Here is a 22,939-nt window from a genome sequence, read left to right as displayed (position 1 = left end):
ACAGTTTTTAACACATATTCCTACAATATAATTTAGTGTACTAGTTGAAACAGCCTGTTGAGTTAAGCTATCCACACTCATGAGTTATTGGTAAGTTTTCATATGTGTGGGGCTATTGAAATATCCACACACGTAACACATATATATGTGTTAGTAAGTAAATATATATAAATAATATAATATAGAATATATAAATACACTTCATATATATTATGTATGTGTATTTGTTATTTAAAATATTTTAAAATATTTAAAATATTTTCATTCATTTCCCCAGTCTTCAAATGACAGTGAGCAAATATGTAAGATTTATTTGTATCAGTAACCTTGGAATTATACACATTAAATGATCATGACACTCTTCTGCATAGAGAAATTTATAATATGGCTTATACATGTGTTCCAATCTTCGCAGAATGCCCACCATCCAGGAGAGGACTTTGACAAGGACCACGATTCATGGCATAATAAGAAAGCCTAGCTGATGAAACATTCAAATTCATGCAATTTTTCTTATGTTTTTGGCCAACTACTATCATTTAAAATATGCCTTTTTTCAGAAAACAATAATAATAATTTCAGTCACTATTCCAGGATTTGGCCATTTTTTGCATAATTGAAGTGACATTTTTTCATGTATTAAAATGTCGGTATCTGTCCTATTACTACCCTCCCATTCCTGCAATGGAAAACCTGGATAATGATGCAATATAGAAACTGGACCAAGGAGAGGTCCTGTGGAGTCTCTTCTCTTATTATTTAGGAAAACAGAATTTTAGGACTTTCTTAAACTCCAAGAAGAATTGAGTCATAGAGCAACTTGGCTAAATGCGGTTTTCAGTATCCATCTATTTATGATGGCTATATAGTTCCAGAGGAGGAATATATTAGTGTGATTTAATGAACAGTAGAAGTGATTAATGAGAAACAATTAAAATGTTCGAAATATGTAAAGCTGGCTAGAAAGATGATAACTTATCTACAGGAATATGAAATGTGTTCATATGAAAGAGGGAAAATCATGATTTTAAAAGTTAGAAAGAGCGGTGATATGTGAAAGTAATTACTAGGAGTAATAGGATAAAATTAAGAAACTAAAACGTAAGATGAAAATTGGAGTCAACTCAGTGACAGTGAACTGCATTAGGACATTAAACAGTAACTAAAGAAAAGTAAGAGGAGCCCCACTGCCTGGGGAAGTTAAAATTACACCAGAATAAACACATTAAAAAAAAATTAAAATTGAAGTTAACTAGTTAATTTCTCATTTCAGATAAATGATAGTTTCCTAGTATAAGTATGTGATACTAGTATTCCTATGTGATAACTGACACATATGTTATTAAAAATAATTTTAATTTACTAAATTTGACAACAATAATCATAGCATTTGTTAACTACGAGCATCAATGAGGTGGTAGCTTTGTTTTCTGACTCTCAGAACTTGGACCACAAGTGAGACTTGTCCAGGGAGTTAAACCCAAAACAAACTCTATAAAAATGAATAAAGAGTCTGATGGTGTTCCTGGAATATTTCTCTCTAAACATTAATATTATGTTAGTAATCTCCAGGAGAACACCTTTGCCTTAGGCTCACCTACTTCTCGTCTTAAACACTGAACTGGTAATCCAAATTTGCAGTTTTCAAAAAAGAAAAAGGAAACTTGGCACAGTTCTGAAATTTGGTTAAATGAGATAAACTACGTTCAAATTGTAAACACTCACACCCCCTCCACCAAATATCTTGGTGAGGCCAGATCTATGGAGTAAATAATGGTGAATGTTATCAAAGACTGGAGCCTATTTTTTCCAGGAGTCTTCGAGTAGCTCAAAAGGGAAGGAAGAACTCTTTCCCCAGTTCTTTTTTTCAGCTTGATTGTTTTAATCATCTGTTCAATCCAAATGATTATTGTCAGAATCCGGCCCAAAAAACCTACAAGCATGGGCAGCTGAAATTTTAATATAGTATAGCTGGAAAAAACTATTTATTATGCGCAAAAACCATCTCTGGCTCTATAATCGCCCTTATCAAGTTCCCACTGTGTCTCATGTTTATGGAGTTATTCTGTATCCATTTTTGTTTTGTTTTGTTTTGTTTTAAGACAGGAGAAGGGTACGTTTTGTGTTAGGTAAACTCGCAGCCAGACATTTCATGTTTTTGCTTTCTTTGGTATTCTGATAACCTGAGTACATTTTCTTTTTTTTTTTTCTTTTAATTTTTTTCCTCCACCTTTTCATCAAAACCAGGTTTTAGATGAATAGGTCTCACTGGTCTTGGTATACTGTTTTTGATAGACTATTTTAGGTAATAAAAAAATCTGCTGGTAACTATGGAAGGTGAAACCCACAGACAGAGTTCTAACTAGTTTCCCAGGAGCAAAAGCTTACTAAGAAATTACTGGAATATCTCTTTACAATGTATGAATGGTAAGTATTTGGAAAGCTTTACCAGGATTTACAGTAAGAGGAAAAATAACAATTATAATCCTAATCTAATCTCTATATACTATTGTAGTTTTAATATGAAACAAAGAATTAACATGCTTTATATTGTATACAAAATCCTGCAGTCTCCAAGAATAAATAGTGTAATTTCTTCCCAGTTTTTCTATACTTGCAATTTAGCACTGCCATGTTTTCTTCATAAATGAGGTTGTTAAAAATATTTCCATCTACATTAATTCATCTGCTTCTAAATTCCTGTCCCAACCTGAAATAATCCTCTCTTTCCTTAGTGACTCAAGATGGGTCCTATCCATCCATCTGCCTGAAAAACAAGTCCTCCAAAATGATTATCATTCTCTTGGGGTAGCTAAATATACATGAGATAATCATAAACATGAAACCATGTGTTCACATAAACAGCCTGTACCTTTGCAGTAGGTAGGTTAGTGTTAAGAAAAATGACATCTAACTTGCCAGGGGGCCTGCTAAAAATGGAAAAAGAAATGCCTGTCATATTGGATGCACAGCTTGATAATAATATCTGATGGGGTAGAGGTGGCCAAAAATATCTCCACAAATTTCGTTGAGAGTCTTTCTGACTCTCAATGAACCTTAGTCATTATAAAGTCTACCAGATACAGCAGATTGAGTCTAAAAAATTACATTGATCTAAACAAGTAGTAAACCTGCCAAGGGTGTTGCTTTCCATGAGCAAAATGCCTGGATTCTGGACAGTCCATGCTCCTCTGCACCAAGGGGACCACACCCGTGCACCTAATTCTTGATAGGCAGCAACTGTGTACCATTTCTAGAACAGGTGATTTAAATTTGGATGAGACTTCTTGAATTAGCCTAAGACATTCTTATTTACTAATGTTAAGGAGAGAGGAGTCAAGGAAAGAAGTACAATAAATCCGTGGGTCCAACTGAAAGTAATGCAATCTGCCAAACAAGATGGATGTTAGTTACTTTGTCAATTCATTTTTAGTTTTAATTCCCCGAGAAGGAAATGAATCCCACTTGGTGGGTTACAAACGTCAGATCAATTAACCCTTCTTTAAAGTAAATAAATCTAAAATACATAATATCTGCACCATATATAAATGTATATGTATTGTATATATGGTTCACATTTAAGAATTTTAGTTTTAACATTATTTAAATTTTTATTTTGTCTTGTAAACACTTGTAAAATATTGTAATGACCCAGTCTCATCCATGTCCCTGAGAAGTATTCTAGGTTCTTACAATCTGGTTTGGAAATTAAATGGTTTTTTTTTCCTTCTATGCAATCTCCAGTCTCTGGGAAGGCCACTTTTCTAAGGCAATTCAGAAAAAATAAGGGAAATAATCATCAGTAGGACTGATCTTCTGTTTATAAGATCCCGTTAAGGATACTCTACAAATTCTCCTTGGCTCTTAGGGTAAAGGAAAATATCTGAGTTCCTCCATAGGGAATGATCATACTCTGATCCAGCCAAGAAAGAAGGCTGCAAGATTGAAGCAGGCTACTGAAAAATCAGTGGCAGAAATAGGGATGAAAAAAATATCTATTGTTTCTTTTCATAGATGTTAATCTATAGGTAATTCACAAGGCTCAAAATAAAGGCTGATATCTTTATCACCTGCACTAGCAACAACATGGAGACTTTTGATATAGCTAATCCTAAATCTAAGCTCATTTTAGGTCACAGAGCCTATGTGTGTCATGTATAACAATTTCAAAACCTTCAGTTCTTACCTAAAAAGGTACTTCCTCTTGCAAGTATTACCTACCTGCTCACACACTTCTGTATCTACGTTTGTATCCTTATTATTTTAATACCTACTAACACTAAATGTACAGTGCTATAAATGTCTTTAAATCTTATAATAGACCATATATTCCCTGGGGCAAAACACTAGACTGACCTTATTTTTATTCATTATTGTATGCTAAGCCAAATTCATGACTCCTGACATATATGATTAGTAGAAAAAAAAATTGGCTGGGTGATTTAAAAAATAAGAAAAAAATTAAAAAATTATGGAAAACGATTAATGTAAATTCAAAGCTAAAAAGTAAATGCTAAAAAATGAACAGAATACTATAATAAAAAAATAAAGTTGATCAGAACATAATAATAAAGGGAATGAACAACAAAACTAATACATGAAATGGTATTAGCAGCAAAGAAGAAAGTAAAAAAATATAATACAATTAAAACAACAAAAATGATATTCAAAAGTCTGTATAAAATCTTCTGCTAAAATTTCAAGAAAATATTGTTGAACTGAAAGTGTAAACATTTATCCGATTTTAAAATAAGATACCGAGTTTAAAACCAGCAAGGTGAAAATAAGATGATGATAGGTAAAAATCAATGATATGAGATAAATTGTTTAAATGCAAAATAAAAAAATGTATTTTTTAAATTTAGCAAATTAGTAGCAAATATTTTAAAAATTAATAATTTAAGCTGAAGAGGAGATAGAAAGAAGTTACCAGAAGAGACTAAGAATGAGTCTGCAAAAATCAATATTTGTTTGACTGTGGGAAATTTCCTTTTGTTGCTAGTTATCATCGTATTTCTGGCTCTGAAAAATCACAATTGATTCAGACTTGAGTTTCCATGATTTCTGCCTTACGTGTTACTGTTAAGACAAACTTCATAGTTTGTTTATAAATGGAAGTAGATTGACCTAAACCTATTCATGTTTGTTTGTTAGTTTCAAAAAAAATGGAAAAGAAAATGTGTTTGACAACGGATGGTAGTCATAATATTGGAAATCTTATTTTTCCCCTACAGCCACTGAACTATGAGAAAAAGAAGTCATATACCCTCAACATAGAAGGAGCCAATACACATCTTGATTTTCGCTTTTCTCACTTGGGTCCTTTTAAAGATGCTACCATGCTGAAGATCATTGTTGGGGATGTAGATGAACCACCACTATTTTCCATGCCTTCCTATGTCATGGAAGTCTATGAAAATGCCAAGATTGGGACTGTTGTTGGCACAGTTTTGGCACAAGATCCCGACAGTGCTAACAGCTTAGTAAGGTATGGTACACTTCCACCTTTTAGACGTATAAAGATTTTGTTGACTCTCACAGTAATTTAAAATGAATTAAATAATATTTAAAATATTTCTTTTCTATGTTATTTTCTTTTTTTGCATATATACCATTGTATTCTTTTTTTTTTAAACATCTTTATTGGAGTATAATTGCTTTACAATGGTGTGTTAGTTTCTGCTATATAAAAAAGTGAATTGGCTATATGCGTACGTATATCCCCATATCCCCTCCCTCTTGCGTCTCCCTCCCACCCTCCTTATCCCACCCCTCTAGGTGGTGGCAAAGCACCGAGCTGATCTCCCTGTGCTATGCAGCTGCTTCCCACTGGCTATCTATTTTACATTTGGTACTGTATATATGTCAATGCCACTCTCTCACTTCGTCTCAGCTTACCCTTCCCCCTCCCCATGTCATCAAGTCCATTCTCTACATCTGCGTCTTTACTCCTGTCCTGCCCCTAGGTTCATCAGAATCTTTTTTTTTTTTTAGATTCCATATATATGTGTTAGCATACAGTAATTGTTTTACTCTTTCCGACTTACTTCACTCTGTATGACAGACTCTAGGTCCATCCACCTCACTACAAATAACTCAATTTTGTTTCTTTTTATGGCTCAGTAATATTCCATTGTATATATGTGCCACATCTCCTTTATCCATTCATCTGTCGATGGACACTTAGGTTGCTTCCATTTCCTGGCTATTGTAAATAGAGCTGCAATGAACACTGTGGTACATGTCTCTTTTTGAATTATGGTTTTCTCAGGGTATATGCCCAGGAGTGGGATTGCTGGGTCATATGGTAGTTCTCTTTTTAGTTTTTTAAGGAACCTCCATACTGTTCTCCATAGTGGTTGTGTCAATTTACATTCCCACCAACAATGCAAGAGGGTTCCCTTTTCTCCACATCCTCTCCAGCATTTATTGTTTCTAGATATTTTGATGATGGCCATTCTGACTGGTGTGAGGTGATATCTCATTGTAGTTTTGATTTGCATTTCTCTAATAATTAGTGGTGTTGGGCATCTTTTCATGTGTTTGTTGGCAATTTGTATATCTTCTTTGGAGAAATGTCTATTTAGGTCTTCTGCCCATTTTTGGATTGGGTTGTTTGTTTTTCTGATATTGAGCTGCATGAGCTGCTTGCATATTTTGGAGATTAATCCTTTGTCAGTTGCTTCATCTGCAAATATTTTCTCCCATTCTGAGAGTTGTCTGTTGATCTTGTTTATGGTTTCCTTTGCTGTGCAAAAGCTTTTGTTTCATTAGGTCCCAACTGTATATTTTTGTTTTTATTTCCATTTCTCTAGGAGGTGGGTCAAAAAGGATCTTGCTGTGATTTATATCATAGGATATTCTGCCTATGTTTTCCTCTAAGAATGTTATATTGTCTGGACTTACATGTAGGTCTTTAATCCATTTTGAGTTTATTTTTGTGTATGGTGTTAGGGAGTGTTCTAATTTCTGTCTTTTACATGTAGCTGTCCAGTTTTCCCAGCACCACTTATTGAAGAGACTGTCTTTTCTCCATTGTATATGCTTGCCTCCTTTATCAGAGATTAGGTGACCGTATGTGCGTGGGTTTATCTCTGGGCTTTCTATCCTGTTCCATTGATCTATATTTCTGTTTTTGTGCCAGTACCATACTGTCTTGATTACTGTAGCTTTGTAGTATAGTCTGAAGTCAGGGAGCCTGATTCCTCCAGCTCTGTTTTTCTTTCGCAACATTGCTTTGGGTATTCGGGGTCTTTTGTGTTTCCATACAAACTATGAAATTTTTCGTTCTAGTTCTATAAAAAATGCCATTGGTAGTTTGATAGGCATTGCATTGAATCTGTAGATTGCTTTTGGGTAGTAGAGTCATTTTGTTGAAGAATGTTGATTCTTCCAATCCAAGAACATGGTATATCTCTCCATCTGTTTGTATCATCTTTAATTTCTTTCATCAGTGTCTTATAGTTTTCTGCAGGCAGGTCTTTTGTCTCCCTAGGTAGGTTTATTCGTAGGTATTTTATTATTTTTGTTGCAGTGGTAAATGGAAGTGTTTCCTTAATTTCTCTTTCGGATTTTTCATCATTAGTGTATAGGAATGCAAGAGATTTTGGTGCATTAATTTTGTATCCTGCTACTCTACCAAATTCATTGATTAGCTCTAGTAGTTTTCTGGTAGCATCTTTAGGATTCTGTATGTATAGTATCATGTCATTTGCAAACAGTGACAGTTTTACTTCTTCTTTTCCAATTTGCTTTCCTTTTATTTCTTTTTCTTCTCTGATTGCTGTGGCTACAACTTCCAAAACTATGTTGAACAATAGTGGTGAGAGTAGGCAACCTTGTCTTGTTCCTGATCTTAGAGGAAATGGTTTCAGTTTTTCACCATGGAGAACAATGTTGGCTGTGGGTTTGTCATATATGGCCTTTATTATGTTGAGGTAGGTTCCCTCTATGTCTACTTTCAGGAGAGTTTTAATCATAAATGGGTGTTGAATTTTGTCAAAAGTTTTTTCTGCATCTATTGAATTATCATATGGTTTTTGTCCTTCATTTTATTAATATAGTGTATCACATTGATTGATTTGCATATATTGAAGAATCCTTGCATTCCTGGGGTAAACCCCACTGGATCATGTTGCATGATCCTTTTAATGTGCTGTTGGATTCTGTTTGCTAGTATTTTGTTGAGGATTTTTGCATCTATATTCATCAGAGATATTGACCTGCAGTTTTCTTTTTTTGTGACATCTTTGTCTGGTTTTGGGGTAAGGGTGATGGTGGCCTCGTAGAATGAGTTTGGGAGTGTTCCTCCCTCTGCTATATTTTGGAAGAGTTTGAGAAGGACAGGCGTTAGCTCTTCTCTAAATGTTTGATAGAATTCACCTGTGAAGCCATCTGTTCCTGGGCTTTTGTTTGTTGGAAGATTTTTAATCACAGTTTCTATTTCAGTGCTTGTGGTTGGTCTGTTTATATTTTCTATTTCTTCCTGGTTCTGTCTTGGAAGGTTGTGCTTTTCTAAGAATTTGTCCATTTCATCTACGTTGTCCATTTTATTGGCATATAGTTGCTTGTAGTAATCTCTCATGATCCTCTGTATTTCTGCAGTGTCAGTTGTTAGTTCTCCTTTTTCATTTCTAATTCTGTTGATTTGAGTCTTTTCCCTTTTTTTCTTGATGAGTCTGGCTAATGGTTTATCAATTCTGTTAATCTTCTCAAAGAACCATCTTTAAGTTTTATTGATCTTTGCTATTGTTACCTTTATTTCATTTTCATTTATTTCTGATCTGATCCTTAGGACTTCTTTCCTCTGCTAACTTTGGGGGGTTTTTGTTCTTCTTTCTCTAAATGCTTTAGGTGTAAGTTTAGGTTGTTTGTTTGAGATTTTTCTTGTTTCTTGCGGTAGGATTGTGTTGCTATAAACTTCCCTCTTAGACTGCTTTTGCTGCATCTCATAGGTTTAGTGCTGCCGTGTTTTCATTGTCATTTGTTTCTAGGTATTTTTTGATTTTCTCTTTGATTTCTTCAGTCATCTCTTGGTTATTTATTAACGTATTGTTTAGCCTCCATGTGGTTGTATTTTTTACGGTTTTTTTTTTCCTGTGACTGATATTAGTCTCATAGTGTTGTGGTCAGAAATGACACTTGATAAGATTTCAATTTTCTTAAATTTACCAAGGCTTGATTTGTGACCCAAGATATGATCTATCCTGGAGAATGTTCTATGAGCACTTGAGAAGAAAGTGTATTCAGTTGTTTCTGGATGGAATGTCCTATAAATAGCAGTTAAGTCCATCTTTTTTAATGTGTCATTTAAAGCTTGTGTTTCCTTATTTATTTTCATTTTGGCTGATATGTCCATTGGTGAAAGTGGGATATTAAAGTCCCCTACTGTTATTGTGTTAATGTCAGTTATCCCTTTTATAGCTGTTAGCATTTGCCATATGTATTGAGGTGCTCCTATATTTGATGCATAAATATTTACAATTGTTATATCTTCTTCTTCGATTGATCCCTTGATCTTTATGTAGTATCTTTCTTTGTCTCTTATAATAGTCTTTATTTTAAAGTCTATTTTGTCTGATATGAGAATTGCTACTCCAGCTTTCTTTTGATTTCCATTTGCATGCAATATCATTTTCCATCCCCTCACTTTCAATCTGTGTGGGTCTCTAGGTCTGAAGTGGGTCTCTTGTAGATAGTGTGTATACGGGTCTTGTTTTTGTATCCATTCAGCCAGTCTGTGTCTTTTGGTTGGAGCATTTAGTCCATTTATATTTAAGGTTATTATCGATATATATGTTCCTATTTCATATATATAATGTTTATATATATTTTTATATATAAACATTATATACATATTTCATATATATAATGAAATATGATATATAATAATGAAATATATATAATGAAATATGATATATAATAATATATATATTTCATATATATAATGTTTATATATATGTTTATATATATTTCATATATATAAACATATATATAATGTTCCATTTTCTTAATTGTTTTGGGTTTGTTATTGTAGGTCTTTTCCTGCTCTTGTGTTTCCTGCTTAGAGAAGTTCCTTTAGCATTTGTTGTGAAGCTGGTGTGGTGGTGCTGAATTCTCTTAACTTTTGTTTCTCTGTAAAGGTTTTAATTTCTCCATCAAATCTGAATGAGATCCTTGCTGGGTATATTAATCTTGGTTTAGGTTTTTCCCTTTCATCACTTTAAATATGTCCTGCCACTCCCTTCTGGCTTGCAGAATTACTGCTGAAAAATCAGCTGTTAACCTTATGGGGATTCCCTTGTATGTTAGTTGTTGCTTTTCCCATTGCTGCTTTTAATATTTTTTCTTTGTATTTAATTTTTGATACTTTGATTAATGTGTGTCTCGGCATGTTTCTCTTTGGGTTTATCCTGTATGGTACTCTCTGTGCTTCCTGGACGTGATTGACTATTTCTTTTCCCATGTTAGGAAAGTTTTCCACTATAATCTCTTCAAATATTTTCTCAGACTCTTTCTTTTTCTCTTCTTCTTGGACCCCTATAATTTTCATGTTGGTGCATTTAATGTTGTCCCAGAGGTCTCTGTGACTGTCCTCAATTCTTTTCATTCTTTTTTCTTTATTCTGCTCCCTGGCAGTTACTTCCACCATTTTATCTTCCATTTCACTTATCCATTCTTCTGCCTCAGTTATTCTGATATTGATTCCTTCTAGAGTATTTTTAATTTTAACTTCAGTAATTGTGTTGTTCATCACTTTGTTTGCTCTTTAGTTCTTCTAGATGCTTGTTAAATGTTTCTTGTCTTTTCTTCATTCTGTTTCTGAGATTTTGGATCATCTTTACTATCATTACTCTGAATTCTTTTTCAGGTAGGTTTCCTATTTTGTCTTCATTTATTTGGTCTTGTAGGTTTTTACCTGTTCCTTTGTCTGTAACATATTTTTTTGTCATTTCTTTTCTTTTTTTTTTTTTTTTTTTTTGATGGATGGTGCTGTATTCCTGTCTTACTGGTTGTTTGGCCTGAGACGTCCAGCACTGGAGTTTGCAGGCAGTTGGATAGAGCTGGGTCTTGGTGCTGAGATGAGGACGTCTGGTACGCCTCACTCCAATTAATATTCCCTGGGGTCAGAGGTTCTCTCTTAGTCCAGCGGTTTGGACTCAGAGCTCCCACCACAGGAGCTCGGGCCAGACCTCCACCCTGGGAACCAATATTTTGCAAGCTCCCATTCCCTAGTTTTATCTCTTGGCTCCCATCTAGTCACTTCGCATTTTTGGCATCTTTATTCAGAGAGACTCTTCTCCTGGAGCCACAGAGACAAACTGTCACAGCCACACATCCCATCCATGTTATTTTCTATTAGTATAATTCAACTATAATCTTAGCTGATTCTTTAACTGAATAAATAACAGATGGGTTTCTGTCAAATTTAGCATACATGTAGCTATCTCCATGAATATACTGGTGACCACACAGATGAGTTTTTTCCATTTGACTTAATAGATGGGAGCATAATTGACTGGAAAAATTTAGAGAGAAATATTTAATCACAACGTAGGGAATCTTTGGTATCTTAGCAATAGGAAGTATAAATACACACACAAAAAAATGATGGTTTTGGAATAAACATTCAGCTCTGACTCCTTGTTCTGCCACCATGGCTATAAGCCTTTAGGAAATTACTTATCCTTATTTGTGAAAGAACACCACAGATATCTATCTCTCGGAGTTATTGTGAGAGTGTTTCAAGCTATGTGCTTTAAGTGCTAAGCAGAGTGGTCTGCACCTAATAGTCACTCAATAAATGCTAACTTGTCCAAGGCAAGTTAGAGACTCACTTCTGAAGACAGGAAGACCAATGTGGGAATTCTAGTGACTTGATTTATGAGCTGTGTCATCTTATACAGTCATTCAACCTTGCTGAGTCTTGATATCAAATCTATGAACAAGGAATAATAATGTTGCATACATATATTGAGGGAATTAAATTAGATTGACAGAAAGTACTTAGCATAGTCAGTAAGTGCTCACTGACTAATATTTTATTATTGTCATATGTCATGCAGAGATAATTAAAGGTTTCCTTGCATAATAAGAAGGGTGTTTGGGTTTGTTTTTTTTTTTTTTGTCTCAATTATGACAAAATCAAAGAATTGCATAGTGTATAAAACTCTTTAGTTACCCTGTATTTATACCCTCGGATAATCCTAAGGCCCTAGAAAGTCTGAACTCTGAAACAAATCTGTCTGCTTTTTCTCAAGTTTGTCTTCTCACTCTCTTTAGTTCTCATCCATTTTAACAAAAGCTAATATGATAAGTATTATCTTTGATACCTATGTAATGTTTGTAAAGTGTTTCCATTTTTTTTTTATATAAGCATGATTGTTCTTAAGTTTTTAAAAAATGGCCACAGCACTCATGCATGTAGAGAAACAATTTTCCAAGCACAGAGGTATGTATTAAACAATTCTGCTTCAACTGTGAATGCAGTAACGTTGCCTTGTTAGTTGAGAACCCTTCTGTCACACTGAGAACAAGAGCTGGACATTGCTTGAAGCAGGATAGACAAAGTATACGATATAATAGGCATAAACCCAGTTGTGAAAATTGATCTTTAATTAAGCGATGCAAGCAGAAGTTGATATGCTTATTTGTCCAAGCACAGGAAAGACCACGATGCTTCATCATTCCATAGAATGCCATATTTTAATAGTATTTTTGACACTTAATAAGGAAAATGTGTCTACATTGAATGTTAGCATTATAAAGATATTTATAAATGTGACCATTTACCAAAAGGAGCCAACAGCTTTTGATAGTAAAAATATTTCATGCTGTGAGTTTGATGTGGAAATATTTGATAAACATTGATAAGACTTTTTTTAAAAAAACTAAAACTTGATATTAATGATGCATTCTATATTTTTAATTAAAGGAGGTGGGGGGTACATTGATTTTTAGAAGTGATATTTAAAGCACCTTATTATATGCAAATATTATGATATTCCTCAGGATAAAGAAATTAAACACATGCACACACACACACAGAGCAGCTTGAAGTCCAGTGGAGAGAAAAAATTTACATCCTTTGATAAGGGTGATAAAAGTCTGATACATATGTAGGGAATAAGTATGCCTGACATCTTCCGGAGGGAATGAGTTGAGGAAGATTGAATTGAAGCTCAAAATCCAGGTTAAGGATTAGACAGGTGAAGAATAGAGAACATAACTGCAGTTTGTTGTGTATACAAGGAGCTTAGGTTACCTGTGTGGGAATAGCAAATAATGAGGTTGTGAAAAGATGCTTTAGAGAGATCATGAAAAGGCTTTGCGCTTTGCGCTTGGAAAAGGCTTTCCAAGCTGACGTCTTGGAAATTTATCCTGACAGCAGTGTCAGTGGGGGGAAAAGATAAATCAGAGATGCATAAGTCAGTTTAATAAGAAACAGTGATAGGAAGATTTGCATTTCAAAATAAATAATAATGAAATTTCAGAATGCTGTAAAGGGTGGAATATATGTTCCAAAAAGGTAGACCAAAGGAGGAAAAATTGAGGTCAGGGACAAACTTGTTTCAATGTTGCTCTATATATCCCAACATACCAGAAAAAAAAAAAACCTATTGCACATAAAACAGTGGTCACCCAAGGGCAAAATCCCCCCTACCGGGGGACATTTGACAATGTCTGAAGACGTGTTTGGCTGTCACAACTGCGTGTGGAATGCTACCATCATTTGTAGGTAGAGGTCAGGGATGGTTCTGAACATCCTACGACTCACAAATGAGTCCCCACAACAGAGAATTATCTGGTCCAGAATATCAGTGGTGCTGAGTTTGAAAAACCCTCACCCAGAGTAAACCAAACTGGGTAGTACATTGGTAAAATGGGGGTGCTAATTATACTCATGGAAAGAAATTTTGAAAACATATTTTTGGGAAATACATACCAGCATGTATGTTTCACACATATGTGTATTCATGTGAATGTTTCAACATATGTTTCATTTAGTAAAAAACTACAAAAAAAAAATTTATGTATAATGGTTCCATTATATTGTTAATTGCCTTGGTAATTGCTCTATATTATTGGGAGCATTTAATTGAACACCAGCTATGTTACACACATTCGCCCAGTTGTTGCTATGTAAAGGTGACGGGTATATTGTCTTTAAATGCAAATATTGAGAAACACAAATCCATTAGCATGTACATTATTCTTTCTGCTTTGTTTTGGTTAGACAACTAAAATGAATCCTTCCAAAGCTGCCTTAAAATAATCAGTCTCCATAGCTGGTGTTTGGGGGCATAACTTACATAATATTTGTTCTTGATTTTAACAAAAGTGTGTCATTTACATGGGCCTCTAGGTGCAAACAGTGAACAAAACAGAAAACATTAACAAATACAAAAGTAACCCTCATACTTCCACCTTTCCCAGGGACCAAATGTTTGTACTAATTAAGGAGGCGCACATTGAGAGATGTACCTTGCCATGTGCCCTGAAATGCAATTAACTCCAAGTCGGTAGAATTGATAATGAAAGGGAGTTTGAGTCTTACAGGCATTTGTGAAAAGCTTCCTGACTTTTCTTTTGTATTTCCATTTTCTAAACTATCAGTAAGATTCTTCAGATTTCTAAGAGCATGTCATGTCTAGCTTTTGTCTTTTTTAACTCAAAACAAGGATATGCAATTTACAGCAATATCATCATCAACTTTCTTAAAAATAAAATCAGAACCAGGCTGTTTACCAGTAGTGAAGAAACCTTGATTTAAACTGGCTGTGCTCACTTGCTGGCATATTGGAAATGGAATTCAGGAATTTCCTGAGTAGCTACTGACAGATGAGCAGTCCTATGATGGACACGAGAAGCAGGAGAGTTTTCTGAAAATGTGACCCTATATCATGTGGCTATTAAAAACAGTGACCATTTGCTGCTTGCTATCTGTGGGCTTTGTAACAGGGGTTTGTAACAGCGTGCCCCAAACCCTTGTAACAACCCTAATGAGTCTGCAATATTAGTCCCATTCTATAGAAGAAGAAACTAAGGTACAGACAGGTAATTTGGCCAAATTTACATAGTGATAAAGTGGCAGATCCAGAATTTAAACCCAGGTTTGCTTTACTACAAAAACCCTGTTTTTCTAAAGCCCCCAAATCTGCCTCTTGTATATTTCAACTAATAATAATAATAAACTGCATTTACAGAAGTCTGATACCACAAAGTAGGAAACGAATGTTTCCCATGTTCAGATGTGTTTCATACTCTGGGAAAAAGAGATGCTGAAGAGAATTCCATTTTTAACTCTAGCATCTCACGAAAAAAACTGTTATTTATTTTAGAGTTTCTCCATATTTTAAAGTCAAAGACTTATGCCACTTGATTTAGTGCAACATAAAGAAAATTATTGAAGCCCTCAATTAATAATTCTCATAGGACGAAGAGCCTTAGTATGAATTTATATGAGTAAGTATATCCCCCGATCTTTACTTCTTTTCTACTCTGATTTATAATCTGAATTTATCTATACATTTACTTATTGGTAAAAATGTTAATATTTTCTTTGTATAGTAACTTTAAAGCCATCAGAAAGAAATATTAAAAATCTTGCATAATTTTTTCAAATGCTTACCTTGATATTATTTAGGAAACAATAGCCAATATATATGCTAACATAAGAAATAAAATTGTGATCAGGTTTGGAAATATTTGCTAAATTAAAAAAAAAAATCTTTCTAAAATATCTTTTAAAAAAAAAGAATAGTTGCAGAGAATTAGAAGTCATTACTCATCCTGCTTTGAGTTTAATTGTAGCCTCAGAGAATAAATGATTCCGGTATATTCATGGCATCCTTATTAGTGTGTTGTTTTCTTACACATTTCTGAAAGTTTCACATAGCTCATGATGATATGGCAGTTAGGAATACCTCATTAATTTGGAATGTTATAATAGCAAAAAATAGATATTTCAAAATAATGACAAGGTCATATGGCAAACTTGAAAAAGAAAGTAAAAATTTTTGATTAAGGAAGTTTGAATACAGGATTCAAACTTCTGAAAAGAAAGACAAGAATACTCAGAAAATGTGTAACAAAATATATTCATATTAAACTGAGTTTTTATTCTATAGACCAAATTGACTTATAAAAGTTTAGCTTAGTGAAAGTCAAAATATCTTAATTGGACCTTTAATAGAAAGCCTTAATATACCCTCATCAAAACTGTCATAGTCTTCTGATACAAAGGAGATAACTCATTAAGGATACTTCATGCAAACTGAGTTCAGATAGAAAGCAGGCTTCCATTTAAAACCGGAAGTCTGTCTTTGACTTGTGTTTTGTCACTTATCACGTTGCAGATAACAAAGTTAGCACATTTAGATTGACCAATACTTTACTGTTAAACGTCATGTGACTATGGCATTTGAGAAAGTGAAGGGACCTAAAGATGACCAAGACAATCCCGTTCTTACAGAGATGAAGATATCATAGACTGAGACGCCTGAGTGACTGTCTCCCAATCACACAGCTAACTAACCATAGAGATTGGATAGAATGTGGTCACTTTTACCATGCTTCAATAAAGATACAGAAGACCCCTGAACATTTTTCCATTTGGGGCTGAAATTTACCTAACAGCCTAGAATGTGACGGTAACCACCCCAAGTCAGAGTCCTGACACCAGAAGGAGAACCTATTTTCCGGGTGGGCATGTGTAACTCATTTAGCCCTGGAATGAATGCCTAAATCCAGGCTTAGTGACGTCTGTTAGTCTACTGACTGGAGACTAAAACATCCAAATAGCTTTCATGTAAATTTTTCAAAGAAATTTAAAAAAAATGCTTAAAATGGTTCCATACCATTTCCAGAACTCAAGATTACTGGAATTTTAAAAAATCTTAATTACTTAGAGGCATAAATAACAGGCAGAAACATATTTTCTTGTGTAGAGATTTTACTTCTTTAGGTGCTTTTGTTTCTTTGGATCGAGGTTTTGGTTCAGGAAGTTAAAAAGCTTTCCAAAATATCTATGTGCTATGTGTGCTGCCCATTTTATTAAGCACAATACACTGTCAAGTGACAAATGATCCCTATGTTCTATTTTTTTTTTAGAAAGATTATTTTCTGGATGCATGACTTGTGGAATAAATTGCATCCCCAAAGTGAGCTAAGGGAATCTTAAATTTTTTTAATGAATAAAAAAATTATTCATTTTTTCAGTATAGCTATACTGCAGGTATACTGCTGGTGTGTGACTTTTTGTTAAATTAAAGATGAGGCCAAGCTGCTGTAGTATCCCAAAGGGTGTATATTGATTAAACTTTATCCCATCTATTGATCATAGTCAGTAAAACTTACAAAAACAGCTGTTTGGGAGGCAAAATCTCAAATATATTTGCTTAACCACTCACATTCTGTATGTACAAGTATCAAAAGTGTGACAACTGAAAGACATCGTCTACACTTTTAGGCAACTGATGTTTCTCAAAGTAAATCACTGTAAAAATAGATTTCCATTACATAAGTTTTAAATTAATTTTTATGGTGAGATGGACAGACGATAATGAAAATAATAAGTGCCTCTGAGGACTGAAATTTTGTTATCGAAGTGAAAAATAACTTTTCTAATGTACTTTAACATGACTAATAATTATCTTGAATCTATGCCTATATAATCAAAGGGAAATTGAGTGTCAAATGATGAACTGGGTAATTTGTTTAAAGTAGCTTCTGTTGAAGAAAATACTTGAATAGAGGTAATCATTATTGAGATTGACTGCTTCCTGCGATCATAACTTGTCTGCCTATTTGTTTGCCCACAAATTCTAATTTTAACAGTAAATTTTCATTTTATTTCAATGTAATGCATTTTCTTTTCACTTTGCCCATTGCACTAAAACGTATTTACTAGAAATATGAAATGGTGCATATATTGAATGACAGAACAGAGAGTAGTTATAGGAATAAAAATTGTAACCCAGGTTTATAAACTATAGTGGCAACTTTGCAAGATCTCCTGTGTTAAAAGGACCTATTTCTCTGCCAGCATGAAATTAGTCAGGGTTTGAATATGGAATTGTCAAATTAGAGGGCTCTAAAGGACTAGTGGACAAATCTGAGCTGGCACAAGCTTAATTGCACTTCCTCTGGTCTATAGCCAGGAGATTATCAATCCCCCATAGGTAACATCTTATTGATCATTGATCATACAATTTCCTAAGTAGCATTTAGTATATTGGTTTGGCCAAAAAGTTCGTTCGGGTTTTTCCCTTCAGAAAAACCCAAGCGAACTTTTTGGCCAACCCAGTAGATATTATCTTGACACCTACTTCATGGAGGATGCGGTGAGCTTATAGTGGTGGTCAGGTTATAATGTGCTGTAATCATCATATTAGAGTAGCCCTTGAATCTGCCTCAATATTTCCACCCTCATACTAACCCTTTTGGTCACACAAGCTGTAGATTCATCTAAAGCATCAGCTAGATGTACTATGGAGTGGCTTTTTTTCTTAGATTCAACATGAGGTCTAAAAAAATAGGCGTTAAAAATGATAATTGTATTACAACTTAAAATTAGTTTGAGAACTATAAGTTAAATGAAATACTGTAAAAAGTGTACACTTATTTGTCCTTCTTGCAATGTTTAGATATCTCTCAATGAAAGGAAAACACAAACTAAGTACACACTGTAAAAAAAAAGTTTATTTCCTGAGTTATTATAACAAATTTCGAACACAATATTAAGAATATGTATAAAGGATAACGTTAGGAATCTATAAAATCATAATCTCTATATGAAAACATACTGCTCTTGATAAGTAAAGCATAATGATTTATTGGCCTGATTATTTCCACCAAAATACTTACAAAAGAAGTAAAGGCTACAATGAAATGCCTTACTTAATTTTACATTAGGTATTAACAGGTTCTTCTTTATATTTGTTGAATGCCTGGTTAGATTATTCATTCGCTTATGAGGCAAAGTCATACACCTATGCTATTCAGGTGGATGAAAAAGAGCTTTATTCTCATAAACTTTCCAAATGAAAGTTGACTCACGTGCATGGAGGAGGAAATTAAAAATAATTTAGTTTTCTGACAGATTTCTTTTTTTTAGAAATGGACAGCAGTTCATGCTATTTGTATGGAGACTCTTGTTCATTCAATAGTAACCCTTATTCAGATCCCACTGTGTTCACATACTTTGCCAGAAGAAAAAGACAAACAAACAAAGAAATGAAAAACAAAAAAAGCATTTACTATTTTTGAAGTGTCTCAACAAAATAGACCCAAGTTTTCCAAGAAAGGAAAAAAAGAGAAAACCATCCTAAGAGACGTTAAGACAAGTAACAGTTATCTACTGAGGCATATCACTTGATACTCAAGCATAAAATACTTTCATATATTACCTCACTTTATTGTCAAAATAAAATTATGATGTAGGTGGTATCTCCATTATGCTAACGAAGAAAGCTCAGAGAGGTGATGCATTCCTTAAGGTCATAGGGCTAATAAGTGGTTTTATCTGTGATGAACATCACGTTTACTTGGTTTCCACGCCTGTGTTTATTCTCTTACTATTGATCCATGCCATTTTCACAGTATGATGGATCTATTTTAGGAAAAAATTTCCACAGAATTCATCTTTACGTAGTGAATGAATCAAGGCCAGGATCTACAGTTTATTATACACTGAGGAAAATAATGTAGGAGATGTTTTTCAGTGGGCTGAAGAGGTTATTACCTCTATGATATCTGAAAATTGGGAAATTTGTTTTGGGTAAACCCTCCTTGGCATTCTTTTCGTCTATTAATCTTCGAAAACCAACCTATGCAGAAGCGCACTGTGGGTTGAATTTTTCCCCACCAACCACCTCTAATCTCTCTCTCAAGCATTCTCTCATTGGTTTAGTTGATGATATGATTGAATCAATATCCATTCCATATCAAAGAATATTTTATTTTAAAGTAAGTTCTTCTACTCTAGTGTAACACTGTGTAGGGGTAGTAATGTTGACTGGGGCATTAATGTGGGAGTGAACTTCTGTCTGTATCCTACCTACAATCTCCACATGAAGCCTCTCTCTTTCTTCCTCTCTTACTAGTCTAATACCGAAATAATAGTGGTCTGAAAAATGCCACCACAGTTCACAAACCAGAGCTAAGATATCTCTGTCTCTCTCTCATCTGAAATTACTAAATTTTATACTTTCTAGATAATCTCTAACGCACATCTCTCCTGTTACTTATCCTTCAAGACTGATCACACCCATGTTTTCCCTGAAGACTTGAATTGCTTAGAATTTTACTCTGACCTCTGATTTTAAACTCTCTGAGCATCAATCAGTATTACCTTGCAAACACTTCCTTTTTCTTTTTTGCCTACTTGTTTCCCTAACTAAATCCTGTCTAAATAATTCTCAGGTCTTGCTATTTCCTCTCTTTTAAATATTTCTTGTTCCTTTCTTGTACTCCTTCAAATAAATATCTGTTGAATGAATGGGTAAAGCTTCAAATATTGTCTACTTTAAAAAAAAGGTCTTATAAATATTTCTTAATTTTTTAAACTTGTTTTAGGGACAAGTGTTTTGTTTTGTTTTGTTTTGTTTTGTTTTTTAATGTGCTTGCATTTATATATTTATTTATTTATTTATTTATTTATTTATTTATGGCCATGCCCCGCAGCATGTGGGATCTTAGTTCCCTGACCAGGGATCAAACCTGCACCCCCTGCAGTGGAAGCATGGTATCCTAACCATCGGACCACCAGGGAATTCCCAATATTTCTTAATTGACTGTATTGATTTTTAATCTCTTGCACTAACTAGCTCTTTGATGTTGAATAAAATTCTCCATCACCCTGTGCATCGGTTTTCTCCTCTATAAAAAAGTGTCTATTAATAGTACCTATCTCATCCAGTTGTTCTGGGTATGTAATAAACTAATGTTTAGAACACACTTAAAGCACAATATAGTACACTGTAAGGGGTCCATAAATGTTAGCCTTTATTATCTCATATCAGTTTGCTTTTGTAAAGAACTTATAAATGTGTATAGGTGTTTCCTCCCATTCTCAAATATCATCTCTATATAGTCTTATGTTAAGGGGGAAAGTAGAATTTGAAGAATATCTTTAAACATCTTATCCAGTTATATACACTATAGCATCGATTTACGTTGGTTCATTTTTGATAGCTATGAACTAAGATATTAAAAAAAAATTCTCAAAACTCTAATTCCTTAGGCTTCATAGTCAATCCCGATTTAGAACCTATATCACCTAGGCAAATGGTTACTTTATTTTATACTTGCTGGATATATCTAAAAGTGTCAAATTAATATTAACATTTGCAAAAAACCTTAATATATATATATAAGTTCATGAAGTATTAAGATGTTGTGTTTACTTTTTGAAGGTTTGTGAAGGAAATAAATGTATTTTATTACAAAAATATTTTGAAAAGTTACCTACTGAGAATATTTTATCTATTTTTTTTTTGATAAACAGTTTTATGGACCCATGTAACTTCTTAATTTTAAATAATTAGCATTGAATCATTGTACATATAACCCCCCCCCCCTGCCCCAAATAGTTTTGAATAGTTTCTTTCACATTTCTGTTTTCCCTTTTTCTGTGTTTTTATTACTATGGCTAGGCAGAAATCCAAGGGTACTTAAGCCGAACTATTTAGTTCTCCTTGAGTCGAAATTCAATTGCAATTCCATGAATAAGACTTTTTGGCTCAAAGCATTGCCCTAATACCTAGCCCTTATGTTGCAGATTTCCCAAGAGAGTTAGGTCATATAGAAAACTAAGAAGTAAATAACTTGAGTCTGGGGACACGTGCCTCACATTATACCTACCATTTAAACATAGGTTATATATTTTTCAAATTCAAATAAAAAATATATGTATTCTAAAAGTATTTAACCACAAGTACTAGCACTTAATGTTAGAAAGCTCTGTGTGAAGTGCCTAAGGGAGAGGGGATTGTTCTGGTAAAGAGGCTGTACACTTTCAAAGTCTTAATTTAGCTTATAGACGGAAGAAAACCCATTTTCTTCCAGACTGACAGCTGTGAAGTGATCAGATTTCTACAATGGGGCATATTCTTCTATATTACACAAGGTTGCATTGATAACAATGTAATCTGAGCTTTGCTGATAGTTGCTGCAGGACACATTGAAGTTGAATAATATTTTTCAATTTTAGGTCCAACGTTAGAATTCAGGAACCATTATTCTTAAACTACCCAAAAATGGAAAGTGTCTTGCAGACAGGTTTCTTTAGATGATATAATAACCAGATTGCCAACTGATTACATTTTAAAGGATGTTATTCTTTTCGTGTGACAAGATTTCTCACATCTCCTTAGCAATTCAGCCTTCATCGGCGTCAGGACCCTGGGGGAGGATATTATGAGAAGGTTTTTTTGTGATATAAGCTCAAGTCAAAGAAAGCGAATCAGTTTCAGTGCACCATGGCCTAGCGCTTTGGGAAAGCCCGATGGCATACCTCTTCACCACTATTCTGTGGTGTCTGGATCGCATGCCTCTTTGAATCAGATTTGCTTTGTACTCCCATCTTTTCTCATTTAAATTGATTTTGCATGTTGGATTTTCTTTAATTAACCTCTATTTATTATTAGAACAACCGGTACACAAAATAGCCAATTCCTTGTTTTGATCACACAGTTTCAAGTGATGTATTCTGTTTTTGTCAGGTGTTATTTTCATTAAATGAGCTCCTAGATTTCTTGGGACGCTCTATAACTTGGATCTCTGTGGTGCTATTAATATCTTCTGCTATGTTTGCGCATGTGTGTGCACAGGTTGTCATGAGGTTTATACCTGAGCAATATGTTCTAGGTACCCTGTTAACACCGTATGCCGATGCAAGGCGCAGGTTGTATTTCAGTTATGCTTATACTCTGTTCTA

General features: G+C 34.0%; 1 protein-coding gene across 1 annotated transcript in view; it reads left to right on the top strand.

Annotated features, from left to right (window-relative positions):
- Positions 1 to 22,939, top strand: part of CDH18 (cadherin 18) — a 318,315-nt gene that overhangs the window by 225,311 nt on the left and 70,065 nt on the right. The window contains exon 6 of the mRNA XM_068532070.1: positions 5,235 to 5,488. Within this exon, the coding sequence (XP_068388171.1) occupies positions 5,235 to 5,488 (254 nt within the window). The remainder of the gene's footprint in view (positions 1 to 5,234; positions 5,489 to 22,939) is intronic.

Source organism: Eschrichtius robustus, chromosome 2 (assembly GCF_028021215.1).
Source record: "Eschrichtius robustus isolate mEscRob2 chromosome 2, mEscRob2.pri, whole genome shotgun sequence".
NCBI classification, from domain to species: Eukaryota; Metazoa; Chordata; class Mammalia; order Artiodactyla; family Eschrichtiidae; genus Eschrichtius; species Eschrichtius robustus.
The sequence above is the reverse complement of the archived record's forward strand: the minus strand, read 5'-3'. Positions and strand labels throughout refer to the sequence as shown.